The sequence below is a fragment of the Apteryx rowi genome, unplaced genomic scaffold (genome assembly GCF_003343035.1).
Source record: "Apteryx rowi isolate R43461 unplaced genomic scaffold, aptRow1 scaffold_188, whole genome shotgun sequence".
Lineage (NCBI taxonomy): Eukaryota > Metazoa > Chordata > Aves > Apterygiformes > Apterygidae > Apteryx > Apteryx rowi.
In genome coordinates, this window is record NW_020448174.1 from 288,202 (window position 1) to 313,458 (window position 25,257).

At 36.3% G+C, this 25,257-nt stretch overlaps 1 protein-coding gene across 1 annotated transcript; it reads right to left on the reverse strand.

Annotated features, from left to right (window-relative positions):
- Positions 1-15: 15 nt before the first annotated feature.
- LOC112964194 lies at positions 16-25,122 on the reverse strand. Its single transcript, XM_026061958.1, has 12 exons — positions 25,042-25,122; positions 24,085-24,161; positions 12,574-12,649; positions 9,735-9,866; positions 8,748-8,871; positions 6,255-6,315; positions 6,106-6,152; positions 5,584-5,659; positions 4,533-4,634; positions 2,953-3,876; positions 1,940-2,050; positions 16-711 (listed from the first exon to the last, which is right to left on the reverse strand). Exons 2-12 carry the CDS (start codon positions 24,111-24,113, stop codon positions 399-401), a joined length of 1,995 nt encoding a protein of 664 aa, XP_025917743.1. The 5' UTR covers positions 24,114-24,161; positions 25,042-25,122; the 3' UTR covers positions 16-398.
- Between the last annotated feature and the right edge of the window lie 135 nt (positions 25,123-25,257).

Here is a 25,257-nt window from a genome sequence, read left to right on the forward strand (position 1 = left end):
CTATAATCTCAATGCTAGTCCACCTGATGGTGCAGTATTTTATTACGAGTTTTGCATCTTGAAATTACATACATTTTAAAGAAATTTAAAACAAAAAAGACACAATTACTATCTGTCAGAAAGTTGTTTGCTTTAAGGTATAGGTTTCCAATTTCACTAAGAGGAAGGACTACTTTCATTCCATGGGTACTGAGACCTTGTCTCCAACTACACTTAACAAATACATCCTAATAAATTTAAGAACCAAACATCAGTAGAAGCTAATCTTACAATAGAGACAAGTTCTCTGATACTGAAATTTGCACTTTTCTAATTTGTTAAAAAAAAAAAAATTGGTCCACATACAAAGTAAAATGGGTAAATGTAAGTCTAAGCTGAGCAAACACTGTCCTTTTTATTCAGTTCCAGTTGTAGCGGTCTCTTGGAGGTAAATCATAATGTGTCCTCTCTTCCTCTTCAGGTCCATAATCTAATGGCAAACCATAATTGTAATCAACCGTTACAACTGGTAACCTTTTGCCCTGTTCCATCTCTCTTGTAGTTTCACCTTGAAAAGGTTTTCTTTCATAGTCTATTGAACCATCTTCCTGGTGTACAGATGAAGACGGATGCATTGTACGTGATGAATATGGTGCAAATCTGTTTTTTCCTCTATTAAATTCATCTGAAGGATGCATTCTCCTATTGTCTTCAGGACAATTTGGTCGATTACTGTAATGAGAACAAATATTAGTAGTGAAATCCTTAGGAAAAAAAAGTTGATTTATTACTGGTGGCCACCATTAGAAATTAAAATTGGATAACTTTAAAAGAACAAAAATTCAGTTCCTCATTCTTGCTTTTACACCCTATAAATCCTCTCTTCTAGTTGTTGCAAACTTATTTATATTTACTTTTCATTTCTAGTGATTAAAGTTACAACTCTTTATGATAGGTAATTCTCCTAGAAAGTGTTTTCTTTCAAGTGTTGTTTCTAATTAAAGTTCTCTATTTACTGAGAGTTTCTTTACCTAGGGACCATTTCTGCTCCTGAGCCCATGTTTTCATTCCTGTGAAGAACACATAGTAGTAGCTCTCTACTACACAGTCTAGGCAGCAATATACTTTGGAAGTGTATCTCAAAATATTTTAATTGATTCTTCTGCAGTATGCCTACAAAATATATATGGAAGGATCTTAAAATGCCAGGTGCATATATACTTTTTATTTTGGATTCTCTTTACTCATAAGTACCTTACTTATTTTGTAAAATAAGTGGTGTATAAAACCAATTCAGAACAATCTTTATAATTTTAAAATCATTTCCTTCACAGAACCATAGATTAATTTAGGTTGGAAGAGATCTCTAGAAGTACCTATCCAACCACCCGCTCAAAGTAGGTCCAATTAGGTAAGGTTGCTCAGGGTCATGTCCAGGCGAGTTTTGAATATCTGAAAAGTCAGAGAATCCACAACCACTCTGGGCAACCTGTTCCAGTGTCTGACCAGCCTCGCATTAAAACTTTTTTCCATATATCTAACCACAATTCCTCATGTTCTGACTTGTGCTTGTTGCCCCTTATCCTATCACTGTGCATGTTTAAGAAGTGTCTGGCACTCTCTTCTCTATACCCTCCAATTAGGTAGTTGTAGGCATGGGTAAGAGTTAAATACAGCACCTGTACTTTGCTCTTTTCTTTGCTGACAAGAATTTTTCACATTTTGTAGTAACTTAGCTTGAACCATGCTTACCATGCCAATGACCTAAGTCAGGGATTCTCAAGCCAAAATGACATAAACATCATAAAGACACTCAAACCAAGGGTTTAAGCTCCGTTTAAGGAAAAAGATTAACACCGATTTTTACACTGTACAGTTCATTTATATATTTTATAGCTGCAATACTGGGGGAACAACGGTGTAAAGGTGAGTAAACCAACATATGAAACATGATATTTACCTGTAACTTCTGTTAAAGTCATCATTATCAGACCCATAATCTCTGTGAAGTGAAGGAGATGAGGAGAAATGAGATTCCGGTACATTTTCATGGGATGAAAAAGACTGACTTCTGAAAATAATGAAAAGAATCACATTAAGAAGAGTATAAATAGTTGTAAGCTTTTGACAAATATGTTTATTATGAGATGAAAATCTTTTTACTTTTAATTAAAAAATTACTTAAAATAAAATTTTAATACTAAAATTTTAATCTTAATCATATTAGTGTAACACCTCAAAATAGTAAGCCTCAGTATAAAGATACAGTAATCTCTTTCAGCTGTATGATTAAAAATAAATTAAATCAGACTCTACTAGCCCAGTAAGTATCTGAAATACATTGTTGTTTTCTGAATTACAGAAAATATTTTGAAAGTTTATGTCAGAAACTGTACTACTAAGTCCACTAGGTTTACTAATAAGTAATATATGTATTTTGGAGAATATGAAAAGGTAGTTCAAAAAGGAAAGGATTTTTAACAAATGATTAATTTATGAAATAAATACGAGAAAGCCAAACTTCCCTGTAGCATTACTGTTTATCTCAGTTTGGCCGAGGGCATAAATAAAATTTTATATCCTCTTCTGTCTTGAGGATTCCTTTTTAAATGTAAGCTTCTCTATAAACAAAGTGGGACAAAGAGTTTTGTTTCAAGGTGACTCTAAAGAGGTAAAGGAAATGCATATACTTAAATTAAAGAAACCCAACCTTCTAATTTCTAAATAAGAAATGCTGGCTTTCGAAGCTGCAACACTCCAACATAGGTCAAACCCTTCCATAAATCAGAATAAAAAAATTAATTGATCATTCAAACATGATTTGAAAAGGATAATTATTTCAAATTAATATATTCAAAAAGTGTAATCCTCAGCGCTTCTAAGTTAAATTTCAAATTTGAAATTTAACTTAGAAGCGCTGAGGATTGCACTTTTATTTTTTAACTCTGGTCTTACAGCAAAAAGATACTTTACCTGTCTGAACACCATTCATGTGGCAAGTCATCATGAGCTGGATGATTATGAAAAGATCTCAGCCTTTGTCCATGCCCTTTATTAGCATAATCAAAATCTTTTAACTGACTCTGTTCCTGTAAGTCATCATAAGACTGTTGGTCATGAAAAGGTCTGCGTCTTGGTCCGGGACCTTTATTATCATAATCTTTTAGTTGCATCTCTGTTTGTAAGTCATTGCGAGGCTGGTGATCATGAAAAGGTCTCAACCTCTGCCCACGGCCCCTGTTAACAAATTCAAAATCTCCCAATTGCGTCTGTGGCTGTAAGTCATCATGTGACTGATAGTCATGGAAAGGCCTCAGTCTTTGGCCAGGACCTTTGTTGACAAAATCTAACTCTTTTAACTGCATCTGGTTCTGAAATTCATCGTGAGACTGGTGGTCATGGAAGGGTCTTCGCCTCTGGCCACGGCCCCTGCTAACAAAATCAAAATCCTTTGATTGCACATCTTCCTGCAAATCACTGTGAGATGGATGGTCAGGAAAAGATCTCTGCCTTTGTCCCCGGCCCCTATTAAATTCAAAGTCCCCTGACTGTCTCTCTGCCTGTAAATCATCATGAAACTGGTGCCCAGGAAAAGGTCTCAGTCGTTGTCCAGGTCCCTTGTTACTGAAATCTAGGTCCTTCAGCTGCATGTCTTCTTGGTAATCATCATAAAACTGGTGATCAGGAAAGGGTCTTCGCCTTTGTCCCGGTCCCCTATTGTAGTCCCAATTTCTCATCTGCATTGGTGCTCGTAAATCATCCTGAGACTGGTGGTCATGAAACGGTCTTCGTCTTTGTCCAGGTCCCTTATTAATGAAATCAAAATCTCTCAACTGTATCTGTCCTTGCAAATCACTGTGTGAGTGGTCATCATAAATTCTTAATCTTTTCCCAGGCCTGTAAAGAAGTTTTTATCTTAAATAGAACATCCATACTTTTAAGTGCCACAAGTTATTAATGAAAACAAGCTTTTTTAACTAAGAATTGAAAGACATAGTAAGTAAAATATATTGATATCAAAGCTATAAAAGAATCTAAACTGTCCAGTAAGATTACAAAACTTTCAAAAAGTGTCACAGTAGATGCTGTGACAAACATTTAATTGTAATTCCACAGTACCTGTTATAAAAACAGTCAAAACCAAAGTGATTATGAAGTAATTTAAAAAAATTGCAAACGACTCTAGAATAATATAGGATGGGTAAAACAGCAAACTAAAGCAAAAGAACCTTTGGACTGTAAAATTTTCCATAGTGAATCTAATCATTTATGGATTTTAATAGCAGACATTCCTTTATCTTTTCACTGCTGTGTCAAATTTTGTAAATATATTTTGCACAGGTAGTCTATATTCATAAAAACTCTTTTAAGCTAGAATATTTATAGTACTTTCAGTGTTTCAAAACATCATCCCCAATGCAATCAAAATCAGCTGATCCTTCTGTAACATTATAGTGAATTGCTAGTATAAAAAAATAGCACACAGTAAGAAACTTTCATCTTTCCCACTGTGTGTTTTTGTTGGCTTCTAATTACATGTTTCAGTCTATTACCCTTGAAAATCTTCATTTGGGAACCGTTCTACAGGTCCTTCCATTGCATGTGGTGGGGGAATAATATCTTCTTCTGAGTCCCACACATCCATTCCAAGGTTACTAGGGAAAATAACAACATTTCACGTAAACTTCCTTTTTAAACATACTAATGAGGGAAAAAAAACATTCTTCAGCTGAGAATGACAGAATTTTTTGCATATAAGTTGCATTTATAGATGCTCCTAATTATCCTAGCAAATTTTAATTTTGTAAATTTGTTTGGGATGGGGTAGGGGGAGAAAAGAGTATACCTAAACTTCATAAGCTTAGAACAACACCCTAAAGCATGTGAGACAAGCACCATACCTATTCAAATATCTGATACTGGACTAACTTAACCATGCAGAGACTATAAAAATGATAGCAGTAAAACAAGACCAAAGGGCATTCAATTAAATTAAAAATACCCAAATCAGTCAGGTATTATTTTTAAATCAATTTACTGCTACGAGATATCACTGGTGCAAATAACTTAGTAGGAGGTAAAGGCTAGCTATTCCTAGGTACATTAGGGTATGAATATGAGAAACAAAATCAGGGATACAACTGGTACCAACAGAGGAGCTGAGAAGAATCTTCCACTCTGAGTGGTTTATCTCATACTTTTTTATTTCTAAACCTGTTGTACTTTCTTTTAAAATATCTGGTTCTACCATGCTAACAACAGCAAGTGGACCACAGAGCTTATTATGAAATTCTTTGCAGTGACTGCTTTCAACTTATAATAAGGGATTACTGATTGACTGAATGCACGTGGGAGAGTATGATACAGTAACACCAATGCTCAGTAGTAAAATCAGTTAGATCAATCATATAAATTCAAAAGATGAACAGAAGGAAGTATATTTAACTTCATGTTACTCATATCAGAAGTCTTACAAAATATGCACATTTGCATATTAAAAGTTTAAGAGAGGAGTTCAAGTTTGGCTTACAACCAGAAGTGAACTTTTCAAAATACCAGTGGGCATTCTGGAAAATTTTAGGCATACAACTAAAAGCCTTTTACCTTCTCATCGGTTGTGTTCTGAGATCTGTGAGATACACAAGACCATCCATGCGATGACCTCTAGCATCACCAAAAGCTAAAGAAAAAAAGATATGACTCTAATGAAATGTGCTTAAACTGCGTCACAAAAATATGAAGGCAGACTTCTGTTCATCATGAGATTCTGAATTTGAAACAATTCTAATTCAATATTAAATACTGCAGCAATCTCATATCATTGCAGCAAGTCTTTTTTCTTAAAAAAAAAAACAAAAAAAACCCCCAAACCTGCAAGGAGCAGGGGAAGCTACTTATGACTGAAAACCATTCAAAGCAAAAGCAAAAAAATGGATTTTAAGAAGCTGAAACATCCTTCTACTATGGTGCCAACTTGCTATGCTCAAACTTTGCCTGGAATAGAATCAACAGTCAGAGGAAATCTTCTATGGGAGCCAGCACATGAGAGCTCTAAGGATACTATAACAGAATTATTTTTTTAATTACAACACAGACATTTGCCTTAGTTCAAACTGTGTAAGATACCTTGGATTGCTGCCTCTGGATCCCAGCCTTCAACATCAATAAGATACCTGAAGAAAAACACAATCAAATTATTGCTCCAAGTGGTTTACAGATTAATATAAGCACACTATCTTTGTGAACAATGATTTCAGTTTTCATATAATTCTTACCTACATATAAGGTAGCCAGTTCTATTAATTCCATTAGTACAGTGAACGCCAATGAGTTTCTCTATCAAAAAGGAGAACACAGACTTTAATAGTTCAGAAAGTGAAATTACTATAGTGCAAAACAAAGGGTTGTATTTTCCTAGTAAAGCAGTGATAAATAATGCTTACTATTTACAAAATTATACTGTCAAGCCTGTAAAAGAACAGACACATCCAGACTTTGTCCACTTCATGCTGGACCTCTAGCAGCAGTTAACTCATTACTTCCAAACCTGCTAAGACTGAGATTAATTCTGCAGAATTCAGGAAAAAGAAAGAGGAGTGATGACACAAGAAGTTACCTGCCTTCAGCCACAACTGCAGTAACAGGAAAAAAAATACAAGAAAGGATGTATTTGAAAGTAAATTTTAACAACTAGCAAATGTAAAACTGAAGAGATTACCGTACAGATTCCTGCAAACCTTACAAAAAAGAGAAAATACGCATAATGTCCTTAATGTCTAGGGGTCTGAAATACATTACTAGAAGAATTCATTAAACTGGACTAAAAATCTGAATAATTACTGGGTTGAACTATAGAGATGAGGAATTCAGGTTCCTGCATACAGTATTCTGAATACAGTATCACGGATGGAGAAGAAAAACACTTCAGTGCAAAGCTGGCACAAGAATAAATATTATTAACTGATTGAGAGTTTTAGGCTAGATGTTAGAAGGTAAATTTTAACCAACAGCAGAACAAAGTTCTGGTAGACACAAAGTACTGACAGAAGGTCTTTGAAATGGGACTTTGGTAAATTTTTGAATGAGATGCAATATAACTACCTGCTACAGAATGGGATTATAACGGGACCACGTTAGTTTATTCCAGGTCAGTGTCCTAAGAACTCAACCACTAAATAAACAAATTACTCAAAATTATTCGTAAGGAGAATCCTGAGAAATTTTAGGGGTAATCTAAAACAGAGGACAGCTTACAATGAGCAAATTAATACAAAAATGAAAACTCTCCCACCTCTGAAGTTATATATACCCTGCCAAAAGTTTTACTAGCTAGAACTCCTGGTCTTCATTCAACAGCAAATTAGGAATTCTCTTGATTCTAAGAATCAGAAATAATTAAATTCAAACAAAGATAATTCTTTGTCACACTAAAAATTACTAGATCAAAACTACAAGAAAACTAGTAATTCCCAAGTAATTTGTACTTCCTCCAAAACCACACACACACACAAAAAAAAAAAAGGAGCAAAGGAAGAACTTGCAAACTAACTTCCTGAATAAGGAAAAAAGCTTTTTCTTGTACCTTGTCATTTTCTCAGCACTTCCAATTTAGGTTCTCATACCTGAGATTTAGGTCAGAGCTCTTTCACTCAGAGCCGACCATCCACAGCAAAAACACTGTTCTGTTCTGGAGCAAAAACTGTATGCATTTGGACAGTTAAAATCTCTACTTTCTGACAGATAATGACAGAGTGGCCAGAGCAAATAGCATAAGAAAGCTTGAAAGAATGGCCCTCCAATATTGGAAAGACAAATGGTTAACATCTACCCACACAGAATCACTAGCAAAAAAGTGAGAAAGTAAAAGCAGCAAACAGGCCATACCAAAATTCACGCAAAATTATTTCACAGAAAAATGCCTTGTAACAGCTCAGGGAAAACTGCCCTAATGCATAAACACTAAAACAGCAACAGATCCACTGTGTTGAAACACTGATGCTGTATCTGTAAAGTTATTTTTAAGAATTGCTATGATATGAGCACAATAATTGACTCATAATTCAAAAAACTGCTATGTCTGACTAAACAGGCTTGACTAGGTTGCCCACACATCCATGCCCAGTGACATGTGAGAAATTCTGTGCTAAAACATCCATAAAGGGATGGCAGCTACGACATGGAAGTGACGGGACACCTGAGTGGCTCGGGTCAGGCAGATGAAAGCCTCAGCTCTTATCAAGTATTCCAAGTCAGACGGATGTGGACAACTGATTTAAGCTTTGTGTAACAGGTACTTAGAGGGTGGAGTTCAGATGGGGGCATTCAACAAGGATTCAACAGGGAAGCCTTCTCCAGCACAATTAAGGAATTATCATTAAAAAAAGCATAACTACAACAACATAAAGTAGTATGAAAAGGCTTGAAATTACTTATGAAGCAATATATGTCTGTGGCTCAGGAGGGCATTTAAAAATTACTAGCTAATCAAAGGATATCTTCTCATTTGCAGGTGCTTTGACACAGATAGAGGTATAATACTATTAGGAAGGGTATTCAAGTAACTCATGTCATATTTGAAAAAGACATGTTTAAAATGCAAAGAGAACTGGTAGTTCATGTAATGTATCTTCTTATGATAACTGGATCCTGTTATGGAAAGTTTGAGATCTCTGATGTCTTAAAGTGAATATCGGTTGCAATTAATAAATCATACAGTTACCACTGAAACAAAATTTTAGTCTTTTACAGCATAAGATGCTGATAATTACCATTTCCTGCATTTTCCCATAGGAATTTTCTGACCCATTTTTTGAACTGTAGGATAGTAGCATTATCGGGGACTTCAAGTCCAACAGTATAAAGTTTCTTATACTGCACACTTTTAGGTAAATCCTAGCAACAAGAAGAAAAAAATTGTAAAAATTATTGAAGTCTTGTATCAACGAAAAACCTTGAATAGTATTTAAAATAATACTGATATAAAACAGTAGTTCAAATCCTGAGCAGAAACTGAAAATGAACTTAACACAGTTCTATAAAGAGAGACACACTTTCAGAAACTACCATTTACCTTTCTGTTATAAAGACCTGATCTGAAACAAAGATCAGAGTGTTTCTACAGAAGAGTTACTTATCCCTGCTAAGGCAGCACATTAATGAAAGAGAGCAGAGATTCCTGTTTTTCCATTCTAATCCATTTCAGTTATTAGCAATATTCACCCCTCCCACCCACAATCATACACTCACACATCCCCTGCTTAGTTCTTATAGTCCATGTACATCCAAGGATTAACATTCAGCTACAACACTCCTATATATTCTCCTTCTCAATGCATTAAGAAGGCAATCAAAATTGTTTGGACCATATTGGTAGCAAATTTTAAATGAAGAAAGTAATTAAAAAATTTACACTCTTCTGAATGGATTCCATTGGAGAGTAATAAAGAAACCATTTTAAAATAAGACCTCAGCATAAATAAGAATATCTTCAGGGCATAGGCTGTAGTCTTCTGCATCTTTTCTGTGGTGCCTGGCACCCTCATCTTAATATATTATTCTGAGCTACCATAATGCAAATAAGCCACAGATGCAACTAGCTGTTCTTTCCTCTGTGATAAAAATTTTGTTTCTGCTAGAGACATAAAATAAGCCTAGATGGCTTACTTGTTTATTCCAGTTCAAGGTGAGCAAATGTGTAAATACTTTAAAACAAAAATGGCAGTAACTGTTTTATTTTGTTATTATTCTTGTATTACCTTAACTTCATAGTATCGTGTGGTATATGTTAAATCAATAATTAATCCAAGCTCCACATTTAGGGCTTTCATTGCAGCAATTAGGTCTTTTGGTGTGAACTTCTGAGTTGGAGTAAGCCTCTGGTTAATTGCCTACAATAAAAATGGAAAAGAAAGACTTTCTTTTAAAGTTCTAATAACAACGCATTTGTAAGATTCAGCTGTTTTCATCATAACAAGGAAAAATGAGTATTCAAAAGGGAATGTTTACAGCATCAGAACCATATCCATGTATTATATGGATAAAAAATTAAATGGAACCAAATAAGAAATCATGAATTTGTTGTGTATTCCTATCCAGATGAAAAGGCAAGAAAATGTGTGCAAGTTTCACTTGCACAGTTCAATAAAATTAAAATATGCACTAATTTGATAGACAAAATATCCTGCAAAATGAGGCACAGATACATTGATTTTTAAGTAACCAAGTAACAGCAAAAAGCAAAACAGCACAGTCCCCTTTCCCCCCAACTTACTTTGTCTTGCACAACAATGCAAAACTACTGTTTCACATAAACATTCAAAGTTGTGATGCAAGAATTTGTTTCTTCAGAAGGCTTAACCTTCTCCCCACAAACATGCAGACGTTTTTGTGCCTGCTTCATCTCTTGGCAGAATGTATCTGTATGTCATTTAGCACTCAGAACTATTAAGTAAGACTAAAACACAGCTGCTAAGAAAGCTGTGTGTTGGTATGTAAAAAGTAATGAATTTTGTTTGAAAGAAATAGTGGGAGAAAAGTTTACTTACCCTGTTGTAGCTGTGGCTTTTTTGAAATGTGTTCTCCACACAGATTCCACTCTAGGTATGAAAAYGCCTCACATATGCAAGACTGGATTTTCTCTGAACAGTGAGTGCACTGTCCTCTAGTGAGAGCCTTTTGGCACAGGCTCAGCCACAACCAACAGAGACAGTGCCAAAACAGATGCAGCAGCATCTCTCAGTTCCTTTCACCTCTCAGGTCCTTTGTCAATAAGAAATTCAAGTAGACCAGACTCATCACTAATGAAAAGCAAGGCAGCCACAGACCATATACCTTTTAGAACTACAAATGCTATAGGGTAACTAATGATTTCTTATTCTGAATGTCTGTACAGATTCTAATCTAAGATGCTAACAAGCACTTATATCATGCCTGTAAACAGACAGGAATCCAAATTAAAGAATAAATAGCAGGACAGTCCTACCAAAGCTAGGATGTGATTGGGAAGCTTGAGATAAAAAGAATAACGGGGAAGAAAGCCTATGTAAGTATATAGTCCTATCTATTTCAGATACTGGTGCACTGTTGAAAAAACAGTGGAGGTTGTCTAAGTCCAAACAAAATGAACATGAGTCAGGTATCTCTCAGCTATCCAGGAGTAATTTTTAATGAAATTTGAAACTGAACTTAGCAACTTCGAGGTGACAACTGTGAGTCCGCAAAAAGTCTGGGATAAAACTTAATAGATTTTTTTTTTTGAAGATAAAAGCTATGTACCATGTAAAGTCACACTTAACACTGAGGTAGAATAATGTGTATAAAAGAAAGACATCTCTAAACATATTGTCTAATCCAGTAAACAGAGTTGAATATATTATGAAAGATTATGTTTTGACAGACTACCTGAGATCTTTCTGAGAAATTCCTGCTCGGATGTTTCACTAGAGTATTCAGTAGGTTACGTGTTTAATTTGACTTTGGTAATATGATAGACCTGTCTCAATTCTAAATTCCTTTTAACAGTATGGAAAAGAACTTGCTCAGTCTTGGCTATACCACAATGTTATTGTCAACATTACAATGACAATCTGAATGGAATGACAGAAAATCCTTGCAATTAAACCCATGATTTTAAAATATTTACTTGCAGCAGAACTCCTGCACAGATAATAATCCTTGAGTCTTGAAATACTGAAGGTATGCCCTCTGCCTTTTGGGGATCATGTTCATAGGCAGCAAAGAAGGAAACTGCTGCATATTTAAGAGGTCTGCTCCACCAAATTAATAATAGGACTTCTGACAGACTATGGCCATGAAGTGTCTAGTGTCTACTGACAGACATACTGACCTCCACCAATTTTGCAAAGGCATCACAGTTCAGCAAGCTGTGGATTTTATATGTATTCTGCCATGTATTCCATGAGCTTGAAGCACATCTCTGGCAGACTACTCATTTCTGTGTGCGGAACAGTTGAGATTGAGCAAATTGAAGAGACAGAAACGTTACAGATTTTGCTTTCTTGGGTACAAGACTTTATATCCGGACAATTTAAAGGATGGCTTCATAGAACAGGGACCTATATCCCAGCGAGATCAGGAGGACTGGAACTAAGCAACACACAAGTGGAGAGCCTATGCGTGACATACCACTATAAACATTCCCTGAGAATACCTGTCTTTTTTATGATCTCTGCTGGAGCTCCTTCCAGACTATCGTAGAGCTACAGGGGAGACTAAAGTTGGCAAGGAAGCATCAGGGATCAGGAATAGGAAATACGTTAAATAAGATGTTGAATCTAGGTCATTTAAAAGTGATTAAATGCATGGTGCTGGTGGAGATGGAAATGTTATGATTTGTAAATGACAAATAAAAATACTAATACCAATTATAAACTTTACAAGAAAGGGGAACAGATTTATAGAACAGTGTATATAAAAGTCATTGCAGATGACTAGAAGGGCTAATCTGAATTTTTAAAGAAAACACATTATTTCTTCATAAAACTTTCCTGAAGCTTGCATGAATATTAATGTTACTCCTCATTATTTTTGCTCTGTATTTAGTAGAGCCTATCCACAAGTAGTTTTTATACATACCCCTTTTAAAGGTACTTTGAATGCAATAAATCTGGTTCCTGGTATAGGCTGTCCAACCGGTGTCAAGCTCCGCCATCTGTAACGAAACAAATATTTATTTTCAAATGTTTTCAAACTGTGTAATTCAACAGAAGACACCCATAGCTCCATGTAAAACTTCTAAAATAAAGATTCTTCCTCTTAGGAATAAAACCTTGCTAAAAACCAAAGCACATAGTTTGAAGTAATAATTATTACAATTTTAAAGGAACAATATATCTATGTGAAATATCTTACAAACATCAGGCAAAAACCTGCTGTCATATTTCACATAGCTTGAATATACGGTTATTTCAAGTATTTCCAAGCACAAAAATATAAGTTTTTTTCTTTTCTACGATGGACCATGCAGCTAATAGCATAACATATTACGATTCAGATTTCCAAACAGCAGGGTCCAATAGTTCCTAAATCCCTTGGGCACCTAAAGCAAGCAATCATAACTGATGTGCACCAGAGTTTGAAAAACTGACCAATTAAATATGTGTACATGAGTAAAATCTTTTGAAAACTCTATCCCCATTAGTAGCCTGCCTGCTTGTTTCACCAAGAAACTATGTAAGATCTTTTAACAACCACTATAAAAACATTTGTTATGATATATATTTGAATAAAATTAATAGATTAGCATTCTTCTGGGATAAAAGAAACAGAAAGAGTTCTCTAAAAGATTCTGGAAGAATATCAATAGAGTATTACTATAGGAAAATAAAAAACTCTGATCAGGAAAGAAGCTTACTTAGCACATTCCATAACTTACATAAAGACATTCTTATTGTCTCCAAGTCTAAAAGAAGGAGCCATAATAAAATGAATCTTTATTCTCCATAGAACACTATTATAAAGAAAATATTTCCTGGAGATAACCTGTATGATTACTGTTATCATACTCTAGAATTATATCCCCAAATATGCAATTCTTTCACGAATTGGTTTGCAAGGTATCTTCAGGACATTTGAAAACAATTTTTTCCTTCCTTCTGCATCAACTTCCAAAAAATTCCTCCACTCAAAATGGTAGGGCAGCATTTACAAAAATGTAGCACCAATATAAAGCAAACAGAAAGATAAGGTTCACTGGGTAAAAAAAATTTTTTTACAGTTGATGGAAAATTTTCAATTTGGCCAAGTTAAAAACCCTTAAAAAGCTTGTCATAGCCTCACATTAATCATTTTAATTGACAATAAAATGCTAAGTTTACTTTCATTAAAAAATACACAGCTTCTAGATTTTGCAAGTGGGTTTATTTTGCAATATGCCTCTTATTGTTGACTGCACTTACTCTTGACACTTTGAAAAATACAGAGAATATTCCACTGAACCAAAATGAAGCAAAAAATCACCTCAGTAATACAAAGATTTGTGTTACAACACTCAAAATCCTAGTAATTCCAAAAAGACAAAGAACTGATACGCACTAATTCTACACTGTACTAAAGAATATCTTGATGTATCATATTTCAAAGATCCCAGAGAGTTTTAAAATAAAAAACATGAAAAGCTTTACCTGAAGAGGAACCCAAGTCAATGAATAGTTTATCAACTTTACCTTATAAAGGCTCAAACAGGAAACTTACTAAATTTAGGATTTCTACTACTTCTCCTCAGGTGAGGACAAATTATCTCTATGACCTCAGAAGATGCAACTGGGTGACCTAAAAGCTTCATGGCCCTTCTGTGTTTTCAGCGAGTACCTCAACTATTAGAATACAAAACATTTTCATAAGATTCTTTAACTCTGGTGCCCATTCACTTACAATTCTCTGAACTAAATGAATCCTCCCTTTGAAGGGAATAGCCAATAACTTCTATGAATTCCTTTCTGATTTCCATAGAACGGCCTCATTTATGAAATAAACTGAATTCTGTTTTAATATAGAATATTAAATATAGAATATTTAATATAGAATATTAAAATAGAGAATTCACTGAATATTTTGCTTTGTTCACAATTCCCATCTGTGACCAGAACAAAAACTAGATGTTGGCTGGCAAAACTCTCAGTGAAATATCCATAATTATACTTATATAATTTTAACATTAACATTCACAGATTTTTGGAAGTAATGAAGCAAATGCTTACAGCATGGTGAAAGGAAGCATGAGCAATACTAACAAACCACCTCACTTCATTTACTACATTAACATCTTTAGCACCAACTTATGTTTTTTATTTTCATCATGAGCTAAAGAACAGATTCAGGCTAACAATGTAGATAAACAGATGCTTAGTTTAATGGATAACAAGAGAAAAAATGAAGAAATAATAATGGCTCATAATTAGGAAGGCTACTGCAAACTCAGCTGTCATGCAGAAGACAGAGGTAAGGTGAGAAGGTACAAGGGCAACCTAGAGACGGCATCACAGAGAGGTTTTTGCAGAAAAAAGCTTTTACTACATTATAAATACTGCATGAACTTTATGCCTTATAATTGCAGAGAGGGAACAAGAGAAGTCAGGTAAAACCAGATAAAATTGAACACATTCTCAATCACCACAGTTTGAAAAGCGTTGCTCAAAAAAATGCGTATTATAGAAGAAGTGTTCTAACTTGAAAAGTTTTTCAAAGCGAATTTTCAAGCATGTAAACTTTGGAGGCTGGTAGTCATCCACTAGCTGCAAAACAAGAAAGCAGGCACCATATGAGACTGCTCCATTTACCCTAGCTTAAGATAAATAAATTCTGTGTGAATCAGCTGATATCACAAACAGTGTAAATGTACAGAAAAATATTACTGAAGCTAACAAAGCTCACAGCTTAATGGAATACCCTGGTCACAAGAACTGCTCAATGAAAAAAATGAAACAAAACCTATGAAAGACTGAAACCTGCCCTGTGCATAGTTTAATTATTTCATTCACTTAATCTTAAAATGGTATTAAATGCTATGAAGCATATTTAATGTACACTCAATCCAAACTACTGTTAAAAGTAATGACAAATTAAGGTTTAACACTGACTCCGGCCTCTTGCCAATTTTAGTAACTCTGAAAATTACATTCCCTTATTTAAAACAAGGAAATTTTCTTCCTGCTTTTGCTCTTAAAACTTTCAAATAAAATTACGAAATGGACTGTGTGCAGGGTTATAGAAACTAGTGCAGCAAAAGCTGTCATGTAAATAAAACAAACAAGAACACAGTATTCCTTCTTCAAGCTAGTTCAACTACTTTTTGGTGTTAGCTGTACCAGTAACAGGTATAAAATGCTTTACACAAGTATAATTTGACAACCAGCTAGAGTCTATTGTTCACATGCACAGTTTTAGGAACACTTTGAAGGAAAGTAGAAGTCAAAAATCCCAACCACAAAAGACCAATTTAGGAACTTCCTTACGCAGGAAGTCGATTTTTAGAAGATGCCATGTTAGAAATTCAGGTCTTCTTTAACCTTTCTATTGGAAAATTATATGACTGGAAATTTATCATGATTATCATAAATACCAAGCAATTAGGAACAAATAAGAAAAATTGCTTAAAAACTTACTTGGAAAATTAGCAGTGTAACAGACTGCAAAAATTCTGAACTTTCTTTCAGATTAAGGGATTTCACAAATCCTCCAAGAAAATTTGCATCTTGCAACAAGAAAACAACAAAAACTTTAAATGGTAGAAAATGAGCAGAAGGCACTTCATCAGGAAATACACAGGGTATGCCTTGCACACTATCTTTAAAATCCTATCTTTAACATGAAATTTCTGCATACCAATGCAGAACTAAAAAATAATCTCAAAGAAAAAGAGCAGGTTCAAATTAAGCAAAGATTGGCTAAGGAAATAAATTCAAATTTGTTCTGAGGCCAATGAAGGAGTATGGTTGGGGAAGTAAAGGTGACAGGGACTAAATCAAGCAAAATTCTTACAGAAGTCTGGATAAAGGCAGAAAAGAGCAAAGAAAGATGAGATGCAGGAGGCCAGAGGAACAGCAGTTAGGGGTGCAAAGACATAAATAAGCATTTTAACAAGTATTAAGAAGGAACTGTGACACTGGATTTGTGTTCTGTTTGAACTTAAGTGGAAGGAAGAATGCCAGAAGTCCAAGATGCCATCACAAGCATAAAGACTTGACACCATGACCATGAATGATTAAAAAAGATGACAGAGGGGGCTTCAGTGACAAGGACTAGCTGGACATGAAGCAGCTGAAAAAAGAGCAGGAATTTCCTGAAAGAGGTAGTGACACTTTACTGAGAAATACACAGACACAAGGTTTATTTCTGTGTCTAGCAATAAGTCTAGACATTTGCACCATAGAGGTGGTAGCTCTGGTCGCAGAGCTGGTAGTATTCACCCTAGAAGGATGTTGGGATAAGAGTCTAAGATGGAATCACGTAGATTCAGCGAAACACTGCAGCTTCCCAATCTCAATAGTGGTCAGAAAAAGACAGACAGATCCAGAGAAACTGAAGTTTGAGAACTACTGCATAAAATGCAACACAGCAATGGCTGTCAAACTGCAGACAGTTTAGGGCAGAATACATTAAAGCAAACTATAGTCCTAAAATCTGTAATATTGTTTGGTCTTGACACAGAACAGGCAAACAGGCCGAATTTCCTTCAGAATCTCAAGGAGTGTGTAAAAAAATTTCAAGTCAAACTCTTCTTTTAGTTTGCATCAAAATAACTATGACAGGCTTTCATGGGGTACCAAGGTGGTAATTAGAATTTTTCCGGGCTCTAGACTATTCAAAGGCACAAAACCAGAATTACTATTCTAATAGGAAAGTACTTAAGAGAGAATAGCACTTAAATGAAAGGTGACATATTGCGCACACACGATATATTTTCAATTACAGCTTTATTTCTCTAAGTTTTCAAATGGGCAAACAATTCATGGGACTACATTCAGACCAAGATCTGAAAGTTAACAAGTCATACAAATTAACCAACTATTTCTTTCTTTGATGTTCCTAATTCCCACTTCCCTATCATGTTTTGCCTTCATTGCTCCCCAACCACCATCAAAACACAGGCAGAATTTTACCTGCTGTTCTAAACAAAAGGATCACTTCTGGAATGAGAAAAAGTATTAAAATCAAACTAAAACACCTTCTCCCCCACCCCCACGAAATTTCTGTGATTCTTGAATGGTTTCCGGTAAAAAAAAAAAAGAAGATAATATTATTGCTATTACAGACTCTAGTCAGCTACTCAGTAAGTGGTTCTAAGTCTGGCTTACAGGAAAATATTTTCTTGTTTACCCATTTTAATTGAAATGAAATCATGTTTTATTCTTTGCCTTTTTCTTTCATCTAAAAATTTCAGAGATATGCAGTAACAGATAGAACTGCTTTATTAAAAAAAAAGAAATGGAACTATTTTCATGTATCCTAGTAAAAGTTTACAAGATATAGGTGATCTATGCTAACCCAAGAATCTAATAGCAATATGCTTTTTAACAGCAGTGATCGGTAAAACGGCCTCTGTTTGAGGACAAAGGATAAAAAACAAACAACAAACTTAGAAAAACACTTTTAAAAAACAATAAGCTTGAGGATCAGTCAACTGAGGATCATGAACAGAGCCTGCATATAAGCCTCCAGATTCAGGTGGGATAACAAAAGAAATTTCTTATAGCAAAGCCCATGATAAAGACAAGCTTATGGCAAATTTCAGTAGCATTAGTGAATAAAATTTATTATTAATCCTGCAGCTTCTATAGTTAAGTTCAAAGGTATGTCAAACATCAAGACAGTTATTCAAATAAAAAAATATTAGAATATAAATATTTTGGATAAATCTGGCTTATTGTTAATAAAAAATGTGATAATGACATATAATGAACTAGAAAACACATCACAGATTGTAAATACTACTAATATCTGCAATTATTCAATGCAATTCATGAAATTCAGTTAAGATAATTTTATTCAGTTGATATGAACTCAATTTGCAGTTGTTAAAGTAGATCTTACTATGAATTAGTTCTAAAATTTAGAAAATTATACTGGAAATTACAGTTATTTTATCCCCTTAACAGGAATGTTAAACTAAAATATGACATAATTCAGGCCGAAACTCTATGTTTCTCACTTAGCTCTAGTAAAAGGTTTAACTGAAGCAGACAAAGCATTTAACTGTATATAACTTATATGCAATCATTTAAATAGATGCATACTTATTTTCTTCTGTGATTTTTTTTTGCCAAAAATAGTATCTGTTTCAAGTAAAGATACTACCAACTCTTTCCACAGTAAACTGGTCAAGAAGGCTAATAAATAACCTATAGGTAAAATATGATGGAACCATTGACTTGGAAACAACTTTAAAGCTTCATGTCTTTTGCTTGTTAGATCTCAGTGACAGAATTAGGTAGAAATACACAGCACAGCAAATGATCAACAGATACATTACAAGTTCTTTATGGCAAAACTGTTAAAATTCATTGTTGGTCTTTCTGAAACATAAACCCACTTTAGATGGAAACTTTAGTGTATTAGACAGAAGCACTTAAGACTGAATAATCACATAGACACCAGCTAGCTTCACATCCAACCAAAACAAAATTTAACTACATTGGCCAAAATGAAAGACATCAGGGCTGCCTCTACCCTAAATGCTAAAACACTCTTCTGGAGAAAAAAAAAAAAAAAAGAATAAAAATTCTATACTGCAATACCTCTACAATGTAATTATGGTATTTTTAACAGGCAAAAAATTAAGTGTAAAAGCTCTCTCATCTTACATTTCCTAGTGCATAACAACCAGTCCAGCAATCACATGTTCCAGCATTCCAGAGTAGGAGGAACTAGTAGTGAACTAAAGGCATTAATTCAGAATGATTTTCGCCTAATAGCTAAAAATCAATGTTAGTATTAAAGGTATATATTTCTGAAAAGCTGTAATGGGTGGAAAAGTAAGTTCAGAGAGCAATATTTGAAGCTATGCTTAACAATTTAGGTGTTTCTAAAATGTTGGAGTCTCTTACAAACATCTATGATTATGGAGTAGTATGGTATGGATTACCAGTTTAGAACTTACCTCGGGAAGTGAATTCCAAATCATTCAAGAATGGTAATACAACTGTAGAGAAACTTAAGACTGAAATGGATTCAGCTGTGGCAAGATCATTTAGAAAATACAGCTTTCAACCTCTCCTCCTTTATTTGGCTACTAGTACTTGCATGATATACATACAGCCTTATTTTCCAAGTGGCTTCTGTACCTCTACAGACTCTAGAACCAATACTATTCTGCTGAAGAAAAAATACCCTTACACAGACCATGACACACATTCAAGACAGAACACATACTGAACAGGTAATAAGCAGAAGGGAGAGAATATAGCTGTTAGTCATCTGTTACTACAGAGATTTCTCACTTCATTTTTCTTCAACCCCTGTAAGAGGGATACGGATAAGCCACAGCCTGTAAAAAAGACAGTCAGTGTGGATGTAAAGCATGGGAGAAAAGTTTCCTTATTGTATCACCACAAAATACGTAACTGCATAGCTTTTTATTTGCTGTGTGCATTGTAACACAGGATCTGGGCCTTAAAGTTGTATAGCAATGATGTCATCATTACTCAGGTATACAAATATCTCCACTACCCCACATTTTTGAAGTGTAAGTATTCTATGCCTGATGGTATGAGGCACTTTTACTTTACAAATAAACTCTCACCTCTCACCTTACTGTAACCCTCCCCTCTCATTTACCCTTGAACATGCACTTTGTAGGCCAAATTACGCAGTCAGTTATGTCATAGTCTTTAACACTACAATCTAAGGGGAAATCTTTGTGCTTTTAAGTCTGCACAGGAGCAATTCAGTTAAATATGCCTGTTTATGATGCAAAAGTAAAAATAATTCATTTTCTCCTTATAATAAAGACCCTGCCCTTGGGATTTTTTTTTTAACCATTTAAATGAAACATCCAAGAAAGTGTCATTTTGGCAGATGCTTTTCAGAACAGAACCTGACTTTATGAAATTATATCCACAGTAGAATTTTGGATGCTGATGCACAAACATGTATAATTCTGTAAAAACACCACAGTATTTTGTGAAACTATTAGTTTGTTAGATAACTCAATCTCCCTCTACTGGCTGGTCTACCAGTAAAACACCCCAATATATACTGAGGGACGATACCTTTTCAGACATTGTGGAGAACTAAAACTTTATTCCACAGTGCAAACCCCAGTGGAAGGTGTCACATGAATGCCTCTCTTCTACCTATGCCTCCCACTATGAATTACTTCTCCAGCACTACCTTCTAGGATTTAGACTCTAATGGACACTGTACAGCTCAGCTCTACTCCAGGATTTTACTGGGAAAAGGGAGAAATGCTTTCTGCTATGACAGGATGTGGAATAGCCTTACTTCCACTCCACCTCCTGCTCCCACTGCTAGAGTAGACTGCAAACAGCTCCACACCCGGAATGGGATGAGGGCACAGCGACAGGGGCACAGAACCAAGACTCGCACTGCAGATACAGGGGCAATACTGGCAATTAATATTACTTTAGGTATTAAGTACACTCACAGTTCTGATACTGGCAAGGTTGCTCAGTACTGTAACATAACCCTTATAAAAATTCAACTTTTAATTACGCTGCAGACAGTATTGTAAAAGGAGACAGTAATTAGCTGTCTAACCAATCAAAAAAATCAAATCCATATTTGATATACTTAAAAATAATATTTCAAACAACAACCAGCAAAAAAAGATTTTATTCTATAGTAAGAGGTAGATACTTAAGTACATTTGTAATGTATCAGTTTATCACAAAGACTTCTCAATTGTTTTTTTCCACTTATGAAACATCTAATTAACCAATATAGTTTATTTGTTCAACTCAAATAATAATTAGCAATTTTTGTAATAATCTTTATATAATGACCAAGTATAATAGCAAATTATTTGGTCATTCAGCTTAAATAGAGCCTCAGAAAATAAAAGATGTTTATGCTCTTCAACAGGATACTTCATTTGTTCACTTTGTATCAAAATAACATACATTGAAGTTGTAACAATGAATGTTTTTGAATTTGATATTGAAGAGACGATGTCAATTCAGTAATATACTATGTTTTTGTTTGAAAACTGCTAATCATATTAGTAAAACAGACTAAAAAAGACTATCATGAAGGAAGAAAGGAAAAAATATAAGAAGTTTGTGTACCTGACCACATTCTGTACAGCAGATAGAGACTGAAATACAGTTTGGTTTGTGTACAAAAAGTTTAGTAAAGGCTTTTACCTGTTTTAAGAAACAATGCTTAGGACAAATATGGCCATACCAATGTAAGGCATGTGGATTTATAAATTATTCTCACATGAGAAGAAGCATAAGTAACATTAACTGTGTCCATTCTAATGCTTGTTTTTTAGTTTTTAATTATAATCATTTAATTAAAATAGTACAGTCTCTACATATGAAGAAAACCTAAATTTCACCATTTCTTGTTTAGTTGCACTATCCTAAGCTACTTCTAACATAACTGAAACCTCAAATTTATTGTATTGCTTTAACTAACAGACTTTTAAAATCTCTTAGCTATTAAATTCTGGTATGGAAACAGAATGCTTAAAGTTGTTTGTTGTTTTATTTTTTTATTTTTTAACACAAGCAATTGCACACCAGAATAATCACATGAATTTAAATTAAAATTGTTCAGAACTGCAAAAAGATTTCAGATACTCTTAAAAATGTCCTTATGTAGACTGACTTTCTTCCACTTATCTTCCAGAGTATTTCTCTTACACTATCATTAAAAACAAAACAGTTATTGTTAGGTTTATTGTTACTGCAATACTACAGTACAATTGAGGCTAAACTTCTATAGTACAACATGCTTCAGACTTGCCCCTATGCCACAGTGTACCACAATCTCACTTCTGCCAACAACTACTTCTGGGGCCAGTAAACTGAATGTGCAGCAACAACTAGGTTAAAATCAAACTACCTTCATTTTTCTTCCAGGGTTCACTATTTTTTCCTGGTCTGCTACCCGGATTTACAGTAAAGTATTACAAAGTATGGCGCTGGCTCAAGGATGACATCAATATACTGCTACCTGAGAATGAGAGACTTAAGATTCCTTAAATTCCTTTAATAGCAAAACTCTCATACTGTGGATGTCTACCCTGATTTGTTAATAGTATTAAAAAGAATATCTGGAAAAGCTGAAAGCATTAAAGTATCACAGGCTTCACCAGATGATTGCATTAGCTTTATAACCAATTACTCCTAAGTATATGTTTCTCTCCTTGAAAAATACAAAGGTATGAGTTTCTAATTTCAGAAACCAATACAGTCCAGTGGTTCTTTTATACTTAGGGAAAAATGCCAGTAGCCTAAATGTTGTCAGAGTTGCTTCAGTTAAATGCAAGGGGAAAAAGAAGAGAAAAATGAGTATCTGATGCATTCCCAATTTTTTAGTGATAATTTCCGAGTATGGAGAAAGCAAGCAGCACAGTTATTCTTTCAACCTTCCTGCTTTACTTTTTGCAAGCCTAAGCTATTTTAGTTCAAACTTTTTTTTGTCCAACTTCTAACTGAAGTTTCATACACACTATAAAAAGAGGAAGAAACTTTTAGCTTTTTTAAAATAGTACTTTAATTTTAATCTCTGCGTTTGTCAGCTATGACATAAAATGTAAAGTTTCTTGAAGTTATTTTTAGAAGTTTGTTCATCTTTTGTTTCTACTGACTGCTTTTAGACAGCATATTTTACAGGGAATCATGTTTCTGTATTTTATTGCTCCTTTGAAGAATGTTCTTAACAAAGTAATATAACACTTCACCTGAAACAAGGCTAACGCCCACCTAAAAAGTTACAGCCCCATAACAATGTGCCTTTACATCTCAGTACACCCAAGAAGTATGTATTGATGTCAGCATGGGTTAAATTTTTAATCTTGGAGTTTTTCTTTTTTTAATAGAGCTGGAGAATAGAAATGCACCTATTCTACATGAGACCGTTCTGTGGTCCTCATATGCACACTCCTGCTCAAGTCATTAGAAAGCCAGTAGAATACTGCATTTGAGGGTTTTTTTTTTGCTGATAAAACATTTTTGTTGTCCTCTTGTTAAAAAAAAAGAAAAAAAGATGTTTCTGAACCTGATTCCATGAAAATGTTCTTTGTCCACATGCATGCAACCACGTGCTCCCATCTTATCTGCTCTTCCCCCACTCTTGGTAGCAAACATCTGAGTAGTCAGCAGGACGGACTACGCTCCCATTTCCCCAGGTAAGTATGCACTTGGGGGTAAGAAGGTTAGGAAGAAGGGACTGCATTTGGCTGATGAAGGACAAGTGTTCACAGACAGGCTGGAGTATTATACTCACCTGGGGGGTGATGGGCAGGGTTGTTCCTGTCTTGGAGAAGATACCTACCTTACCTGGCTGTAGGTGGTGGAGAAGATGCTTGTGGCAAGAAAGCGCCTGGGGCGGTCTGCGCCCCTTCTCTGTGGGCAGGACTGTGCCCACTCCTGCCTCTCGCTTAGTGTGGGGGATACTTACCCATCGGGGATAGTATTCTTCTTTACCATGCTGAAAGCAGGAGCAGGCAGAGCAGGAGGCAGCGGTGAAAGTGGGCACTGCAGCAAAGGAGAGAGAACCGCGCAGTTAAGGTGCTAATCTCTTTCTCCACCAAACGGGCCTTCTCACAGGGCTGACTCTCAAGGTAAAACAAACCAAGCAGTCAGCGGGGGCCTGAAGCCATCCTGAACAAGTTCTGCAGCTCGCAAGCTAGCCTATTTTCTCCACTGCTACAGTAGGACAAGAGGGAAAAACAACAACTCACCTCTCCTCTCCAGGAGACCAAAAGAAACAGAGAGGAGAGGCGGCAGGTTTCTCTAACTCTAGCAGCAGCGCTGCGGGGACGAGGCTCCTCCTGGCAGACCCTTCCGTCCCTCTGCCGCGGCTCGGAGCAGCCTGTTCTGCCCTTGTCTCAACGTGACGAATCTCCCGGCAGCTGCAAGAGGCCAGGCCGGCACCTCAGCGAGGGAAGGCCGATCACCTGCCCCGCTCTAACCTAAACGGCTCCGATCCCGCAAGATCCTGGGCACCGTCAGCACCTGCCGCTCGCGGTGGGCCCCGGGCGGGGAGGGGAAGGGCGAGGGGGGCGCCCCCCTTCCGCGGGGGGCCCATGTCCGCCGCTCCAGAGAAGACGCTTGAGGCTGGCGTGAGGCTCCCTCCTCAAAGCCGCATGTCCGCGCTCGCGCAGGGCCCGGGCAGGGCCGCCGCCGAGGCCGGCTCGGGGCACTCTCGGAGCGGGAGGCGGCTGAGCTCGGGGGGGAGGAAAAGAGAGAGAAATGGGGGCGGGGGGAGGCTGCGGCCCGGCTGCAGGGGGCGGGCAGTCGACTGTCGGAGGGGGCCCGGGCTGCGGCAGGGAAGGGCCCGGGCGCCGGCGAGGCGAGGCGAGGCGAGGCGGGGCGGGGCGGGGCGGGGAGGAGCGGGGCTGCGGGCGGCCCGTACCCTGACAGGATTTCCCTTGCAGAGGAAGCTTGGTGCGAGACAGACGACACAGAACGTTCCCGAACGGGTGCGGACTGCGCATGCCCGGCAACCGGCCGAGCCGCCGGGCGGGGGGGGGGTGCGCCTGCTCCCCTGGAGCCGGGCCCGGGAGCGCCCACCGCGCCTGCGCCGCCGCCACCGCCGCTCGGCGCGGCGGGGGAGCCGCTCGGCAGCGTG